This window comes from Homalodisca vitripennis, chromosome 5 (genome assembly GCF_021130785.1).
Source record: "Homalodisca vitripennis isolate AUS2020 chromosome 5, UT_GWSS_2.1, whole genome shotgun sequence".
Lineage (NCBI taxonomy): Eukaryota > Metazoa > Arthropoda > Insecta > Hemiptera > Cicadellidae > Homalodisca > Homalodisca vitripennis.
Window position 1 is genome coordinate 36038159 of NC_060211.1, and position 8461 is coordinate 36046619.

The window sequence follows — 8461 nt, forward strand, 5'->3', positions numbered from 1 at the left end:
GCAAATGTTTGTATTGTCTCTCAGGATAACAAATGCTATGAGTAAAGGAAAACAAATTTTCAAACACACACTACAAGAACAAATTAAAAAACACCTTGCAGTAAAATTTTCTCTACTACTTACTTAATTATATACCTAATTCATATTTGTAGTACATTTTATTATCTCACTAATTCCACAACTATTAATTTAAACATCTGTCTGAAATGGGAACTGTTTAAAGTTAAACAATATTTATCTAGATTGTGATGCTGAAATAGAAAAAAAAACAAAGTGAATTTGTAACATTACTTTTATAAGCCAGTAATGTAGGCCTACTTATTAGTAAATATTTAGATGACGGAATTCCTAAACTTTCAAACTAAAATACTCTATTAGCCAATCATACTGGTTTACAATCCATGTTATATGAATAAACCTCAAAAACTGCATCTTTTATATTTAAAAATGACAGTGACACATAAAATTTACCTGCCTTTCATTAAAGGAGTAATCAGTTTAAACACAGATCAACAAATAAATAAAGCATTACAATATTGATAGGATGTTACATTCATAAAATAAAATTGATACCGGTAATTACTTATGTTAATATAATAAAAACACTCTAAATAACAAATGTAAACATTTCAAAAATAAAAATAAACACAATTATTGAAAATGTTTATATTCCAAAAACTTAAGTAAATAAGCTGTAAAATATATTTGTATGGACAAATTTTAACCAGTTGTTTTTGTGGTGCTGTGTACATATTGAAATATCATTTCCACACAGCAATAAAAACTTTCTTATGGATAAAACTTATTTATAAACACAATCTCTAGGCTATTTACAATGGTGAAGTCTATTAACACAATTCACTTGTAGTGTTCATGGCCATGTTGGCTTCCCACTCTGATCCAATCGTTCTCTAGTGGTTACAATGCCACCCATCTTACTCAAGTTGAGATGATGTCTGTAACAAAGTTGAGAAGTTATATAGAGAGTCTTGCCTAAGTCAAGTCGATACAGTCTAATTCATGTTCACAATTTAGGCTTACTTATAGCTTTGATTATGGATCCTCCTCAGAAGGATCCATAATCAAGGCTTATAGTCTTCTTTGAAAACCATTATCGAATAAAGCAATTTTCAAGATTTGTTGTAAATATTTACAGAAAATACTTTTCATAAAACTTTTAGGGCTTCAATTATTTTAGTAATTGTTTAATAATTGTAATATAATTTGTAATGTAATATAATGTAATAATAATTTTAGTAATAGCACTTTAATAATTGTTTTACAACAGTACAAGACGTTATACTGTTATACGCATCAAAAGATTACAAATTTATTATGTACTATAAATCACTGTTCAGTTGAAATAATTGTAAGTTGCTTAAGTGTTTGCTTGGTTAGGTTATATTGACCTTTTCATTTCTTTTTATGATCAACATAAAGCAATTATTCTTCCAGTAGTTTTTACAAGTGGAAAGAGAAAAATAGTAGAAGACAGCTCCTTCTAACATAAACAAACTTCCCTGCAGTGCATCTGTGATGAGAGTGTGCTGAATTTATTACTGAAGGAAATCCAATTATCCCGGCAAGCTAGTGACAGTAAATTCCTCATTAAACGAAGCTATTATGATGGGAAGGGTCGATTCAGTGTGAATGTTGAGTTCAGCTCCATTTTATCTCCACTTAGTGCTTTGGGATCATATCTAAAACATCATAGTGCACTCAATTGTGCTGTGCGCCTTATGAGACAATGAGAATGCCTCTTCAACTAGATTACTTTTGATTTTGTAATATAACTGTCTCTGATCTCAAAGCAATACAAAGAGGTAATTTTAAGCTTTTGACACCAACTTTTTTTGGATTTCTGTCACAGCATCAGATTTCAGATGCTGCACTAGGCCTATGTGGAAGGTGAATTGTAGCTGATCTGGACATTCACAATAAATTCTTTATATACATAACTATTTTCAAAATAATTTATATTTTAATACAGTTTTGTTTCTGTTATTATTATAAATAAATAGAGACAAAGTATGGTATAAATCTTGTATCTCTTAGCACAAAATATTAGTGAGTGGAAAGACCATGAGTTTTAAACTCATAAGAAAAATTACAAACATCAATCACTTTTAAGCCCTCATTATGAAGTGTCTATTTATCAAAGTACACAACTTGAGATGTTTTTGAATAACCAATGAAATAACATCAAACTATAATCGAATTTTGGATTAACATCTGTAACTGAAGATGGCTCTCCATAGTAAAGCCGAAATATTTCAAGAAGTTTTACAAGCAGTATTTCAACGTAGTGTGAACCAGAAGGCTCTGATGTTAGAATTATGACACCGTCCGTGCAAGTCTAACAAGATAACCAATAAAAGTCTTTAAAACCCCAAAAAGGTTTTTGGATGAATATTAATTATATCTTTAAAATGAGACATCTTCCATAATTCAAATAAAGTCGCAAAAGTCTTTGAAGTTGAACTTTATTCTTCTGGAGCTAAAACCAAAATGGCAACCAGTACATCCGGTTCTCAAATAGCAAAGTCTGATGTGGTCATCTAATGTAATGATGAATCTATAACATATAAAATATTATAAAGCTCAATACTTACAACTCAATTTTCATCGACTCTTTTTTATCGTGGGATCTACCAGGACTTTTGACTCCTTATCTGATCCAGCAGTCACCACAGAGTAGGAGCGCTCAACCCTGGTAGATAGAAGAGACTCCTGACTCTCAGTCGCTGGCACAGGTGTCACCACATAGACCTTCTCTTTAGTAAGAGGTGATATGGAGACTTGGATCTTTTCCCAAGCCTTTGATGTTGGGACTGCTTCTGTGACCGATTCTTCAGTTATCGGTTCTTCCGAAGTTGTTGCTGGAGGCATAGTCATTTTCGTTTCCAAAAGTGACCAGCCATTCAGTAGATTCTCTAAGGTTCCAGTGGCTTCCTCCTCTTTATCCTCTTGATCTTTGGAGTGGATGTCAGGGTGGACTTTGACTTGGTGCTTCTGGCTTTCAGCTCCCTCATGATCTTTGTCAACATCAGATTTATTCTCGTATTGGGAAGAGTTTGAAACGGTTGGCTCAGTAGACGTCAAGTATTCATCCGGAATTTTCTTGGAGTTAAATATGTGAGGGATTGTCGTAACCGGGATGAAATTCACTGAGGGTGAATTTTGTTTGTAGCCTTCTGCTGTCCAATTATCAATGTTTTTCTGAAGTCGAGCAAAATCTACAGAGTCCTCCTCACCTTTTAAAAGACCTTGAAGATTTGAGGAAAATATTTGTTGAAGATCTTCTGATCCGGTTGGCCAAGACGCGGGCTGTTGGTTCAAATTTAAGAATTGATTAATTACATGAGGAGGGAGATTAAGTGGTTGGCTAATCCTAACTGGCTGTAACTGTTGGGGAGCAATGGTACTAGATCCAGAAGAACTCAACGGAAAGTTTCCAAAAGGAGATGCATTATTGGAATTCCCAGTGGGAAAAAAGTTCTGATATCGTTGCATTTGATCGAATCCTGTAGTTGATGGAAAGGAATCAAAATTTGGACCTGTTGGGACTTTTCTTCCTTGATTTGTTGGAGGTAATGGAGTCCAGCCAATGTTGTTTGAAGGGTCCTGAGCTACAGGTGGAGTCTGTTTATTTGTTGTGTAAGGAAACAATTATCTGGTGGATGAGTTTACCTTTCTTGCTTGGAATTGGAGCAGGTCTGTTCTCAAATCGACCTCTGGGAGGACTGGCAGATGGCATCACAAACGGTTGAGGAGTGTTTCCCCATCCTCTCCCATAGGTGGGCATACCCCAACCTCGTATTGCTCCAGGACCTACAGGGAAATCGTTAAATTGTAAACGGGGAGGGGATGGTGAGCTAACGCTCGTTGCAGTAACTTTTTGCGATGATAAGTAAGCAGGGTCTTGGTAATGAGCTGAGTTTGCAGGATTTGGAGTTTGCAATTCATTATTAGATTCTTTTTTAGGGCTTGATGTTACGTATTGACCTTGAGTAGTTAAATGATCTTGAGAGGTAGAAAACTGTACAGTTGTTGACTGAGGTCGATTCGTTGTTCCCTTAACTTTGCTTATGTGGAATATTTGGCTTGGTCTTGTGGTTGCCGTTGAATGAAACTGTGTGGTTAGAGAGAAGGGTGAACTGGTGAAACTTTTTTCGGTTGTGCCATAATTATTCCCTACAGTTTCAATGCTGGGTTTGTGATTATGGGGCAGACTGCTTGGTGACTCACTGTCCCCTTCTGAAATATTTACGTTGTCCAGACTTCCAGATGAATTATAATCTTGTGATGTGATGTTAGATGCATTTGGTTCATGATTTATAATCAATGCATTTTGTTGGGCACTGCTTTGAGACTGTTTCTGATCATTCGGTTTTAAATTGTTCTCCTGCAATAGCTTATTATTATCTATTACTTGTGGGAAATTATGATAGCCCAGATTGAAGTATTTTGGCAAGTCAGGAACATCAAGTATTGGAGCTTCAATGATCTGCATTGGGTATTGAACAGATTCTAGGTACTCTGCTAAAGGCACACTCTTAACAACCTGTACATCGGGTTTTAAATGATTCAAGGAAGTATCTCTGAGTGTGACTGTTGTTTTCACTATGTTCTCAGTCACGTGTTCCGCTTGAGCAGGCTCTGAATCTGTTACTTTACTCTTTTCCTGACATTTTTTACAGACATCGTCTGTTTCTGTAATTGTAAAAAACCACATTTTGGGGAGCTGGAGGTTGCAAATAAGGTTGCAGTTGAGCTTGCTTTCCGTCATTGAAGACCTGGTACTCGTATAAGGGAGGAAGTTGGATTTTACTCATGGTGGGGAAAGGTATCGGCTTACCAACAAGGACTGGTTTTTTTATAGACTCATCTCGGTACTGAGATCCTGCAGTGCTTGGCTTTGCTCCATTAGGTGGTGGAAAGTTGGAAGGTGGATGAGATGCTTGAGGAGGAGTATTTGCATTGAATGGTGGACCGTGCTTTACAGATGGATGGAACTGAAAGTTTGGAAGAGGTGGAGGTGGAAGATATTGAAGTGAAGAAGGGTTTATATTCGATGGAGAAGCATATTGTGTTTGTGGCTGAGGTGGCCCATATGTTTTCGTGGGCATTAGAAATCTCTGTGGTAAAGGTGGTGGAGGAAGGCCTTCCTTGTCATCCTCAGGTGGTCCATATTGGTTTTGAGGAGGGATGTTATCTTTGGCGTTACCATTTGCTGGGGGTGGCAAAGGAGGTAGATATTGTGATCCTGTGGGTGGAGATGCGTTTGATGGACCTGAAGGTACATAATTTTTTGTTGGTGGCCCATACTGTTGGTTTGGTGGACCAGGATTTTGAGGAGGAGGCCCAAATTGTTGAGGGGGGTGGTCCCGAATGTGGCACTGGTGGTCCGTACTTTTGAGGGGGAGGTGCTGAGTGTAAAGGAAGAGGTCCTGAGTGTTGTGGAGGTGGTCCGTACTGTTGGGGAGGAGGTCCATACTGTTGAGGAGGTGGTCCTGAATGTTGAGGAGGAGGTCCTGAATTTTGAGGAGAAGATCCTGAATGTTGTGGAGGAGGTCCGTATTGTTGAGATGGTGCATTTTGTGAAGGAGGACTCAGCTGAGCTATGGGTATTCCATAGTTTACTGGAAGAGTTAACTGTATTGTTGGTATGGACAGAGCATAATGCTGGGTGTTAAGAGCCCTTGCCATGGGAACCCAAGGCACCCGATCACAGGGATTGCAGTCCGAGGATCTGCCACGCAAGCTAGACAATACAGGTATAGCAGGAGCTGCCCAGAGGATGGCCCTTGCTTCCTGCTGCTTTGGCTCTAAAAGGTCTTTCTTCTCTTGGACTTTTGATTCCTCAACTGCCTTAGAAGAATCATTCCTCGGCCTCCTTAACACGCTCTCTAGGGATTCTTTGGGTAGATCCTGTTGCTGAGGTGGTGTCAGGTGTTGAGCAGGCTGTGGTGGTAGCCTGCTGATTGCTGACACCAGGACAGGTAGCAGCAGCAGAAGAACCGTCATCTGTAACAACAAAATATAAAATGTAATCAAATTGCTTGTTAGATTCAATCCGGTAGTTTTATCTTTTTAAATTTCATTTTTGTGTTTCTCTTGGTTGAATAATGATGCAAATTACGAAACTAGTTATCATCTTAATATAAGAAACTGCGTTTCGAAACCGTACAAAACAAAATCATTATTGTGGCATCATAAATGAGGAACACTTATGATTCCAATTGATAAACCTCATATCAAGCTGATGAATCGCGTAGAACGAGGTCGGTGATAGGATGGACATCGTCGACCTCGTATATCACTCACTCACTAGTGGACAACTTCATGCCCGACACCATCAAATCATAGCCCGAAATGATGCGGTGGGGCGGGCGATGGCAGAGTATGAAACGGACTCGACCCTTGCCCTTGAAATTGTTGACGAGAAAGTCAATTCATCCAATCTTTTCAATCGTGGAGCGCTCTTCGACAGTAAATTGCCAAATAGGTATTATTTTGGCAATCACTCATGTGATCGTGCTAGTCCTTGTCAAAATAATGGCTACTCACACATTGGTTCGGTTAAAGCGAATTCAAATATTTTATAGACTGAATAATAACATTTAATTCGCTTTCAGAAGCCAATTTTGTTAAATCAATCTCTCAATTTTGTAGAATTTATTGTCTAAACCTTTGAAATTTGGGGTTTTCTACAGCATAAATCGATTGGAGTAGAAAATAAATTGTATCTATCATAGTAATAATAAAACTATACTGCTAGATGTAATGATCGTCTAGATGTTAGCAACAAGAAAAACGTGAGTAAAGAAATTATTACACAAGGAATACCAAAAAAATAACCATTAAAAGTAATACAAAAGGAAAAAACGGACTAATATGTAATCATATGCAAATGGTACAGAATTGCATTTTTACGTTTTTTAGTAAATTGCCAAGACATATGAATGAACCTTTATTATTTGGTTCAATAAAAAGGACAAACCCCTCCGAATATAGGTTGATCTTCGTGGTACTTAGTTGACAACAAATACTAATTCTGTGTTTAAAGTTTAAATTTTATAACGGAAGAAATTTGCAGGAAACATTACTTTTTCGGACATTTGCCATCGTTCAGTGATAAAAAAAATCAGTGACTAGCTTTCGAGATCTGCAATCTGATCTCTTCCTCAGGTGGATAACTAACCTAACACGTAACTATAATCTAGATCAACAGAACGATGTGACACGCATAAGTCAGGAATCACAACAATCATGTTGTGTATCTTAATATTATCTCTAAAACATGTGCTTAATAAAAACATTAATTATTATTAAAACTGAACTAAAGGTCACAATAGGACAGCAACATAGTTGTTGCAATGCCTAACTTTTGCGTGCCTTAACGCTATGGTACGATCTGTTTATTTCAACCTAAATTTTATTTATGTGTTAGGTTATATGTTGATCACCTGAGAAAGGTCTTGAAACGTAGTACTGTATTACTAATTGTCTCACTGAACGATGGCAAATGTTCGGAAAAATACTTATTAGTGACAAGATCAAGCAAATATTCGTAATAATTAATAGTTATTACTTATATAATTTAGATCTTGTTCCATTGTCTTTGAAGCTCCAATTGTTGAAGAACAATTAGGCGTTTTGATTCTGAGTCCAAATTAGATAATGAGTTTAATTAAATTTTTGCCTTGGTATGGCAATTTTTAATCTTACTGTACCTAATCATTCTTTAAATTCATATGGTTATCTAGAATAAGAAATAATAATCGGCATATTATGTACGAAAGAAAAAAAAATGTTGGAAGCCGTTTAATTCAAACAGTTGTCCGAAAAATACAGAACATTTGTGAAATTCTTGGAAAGATGGTGTGGGGTTTCTATGTCCCTTCACATAGTGAAAAATCCCACAGTCCATAAGATAAAAGAGGAGATAAACAGTTGGCATAGTAAGGATGTGCCTTGTTTCCGTCCGGTGAGCGTAAAATTGGCGGTTAAGTCGGAGTGAGGGAATAATTGCCGCTTGTGGTGATGAGAGCAGTAAATGAGGGGGAAAGACACATCGTCAAACCAGCAGCTACTCAAATTTGAGAACTAGAATATGCTAATGTTTTATGAATACGTCTTGCCAACACGTATATCAAGGATGGAATTACAGAGACGTTCATTGAATTTCTAGCTTAGTGTCAGATTACTTGCTCTTGTCTCGTTATATAGGCCGCTCACAATTACTGACTCTATTTGTATCCACTAAATTATACTTATGGATATTTACGTTAATATTGAATAATTACGAGTAAAAGCTATATGCGTAAGTTGCTAAATGTAAGGAAGCATTTTTATTTGTATTGATTAAACTGTATGAAGTAACCTGTTTTCTGACCCTCCGTCAACCTGGGCCTGTTCTAATCTCCAGTACTTTGTGACGCGCACAGATTTTTTTTTC

General features: G+C 36.9%; 1 protein-coding gene across 1 annotated transcript; it reads right to left on the minus strand.

The window, feature by feature from the left end:
* Positions 1 to 2622: 2622 nt before the first annotated feature.
* LOC124363421 lies at positions 2623 to 5129 on the minus strand. Its single transcript, XM_046818672.1, has 4 exons — positions 4859 to 5129; positions 4249 to 4713; positions 3691 to 3831; positions 2623 to 3524 (listed from the first exon to the last, which is right to left on the minus strand). Exons 1-4 carry the CDS (start codon positions 5127 to 5129, stop codon positions 2623 to 2625), a joined length of 1779 nt encoding a protein of 592 aa, XP_046674628.1.
* Positions 5130 to 8461: the final 3332 nt, after the last annotated feature.

Coding starts and splice junctions, on each gene's coding strand:
- LOC124363421 (XM_046818672.1), bottom strand. CDS start 5,129: ATGCCCACGAAAACATATGGGCCACCTCAGCCACAAACACAATATGCT. Junction 3,832..4,248: donor AAATATTTCAGAAGGGGACA/GTGAGTCACCAA, acceptor ATTTCCCTGTAG/GTCCTGGAGCAATACGAGGT. Junction 3,525..3,690: donor TCCAATTCCAAGCAAGAAAG/GTAAACTCATCC, acceptor CATCAACTACAG/GATTCGATCAAATGCAACGA.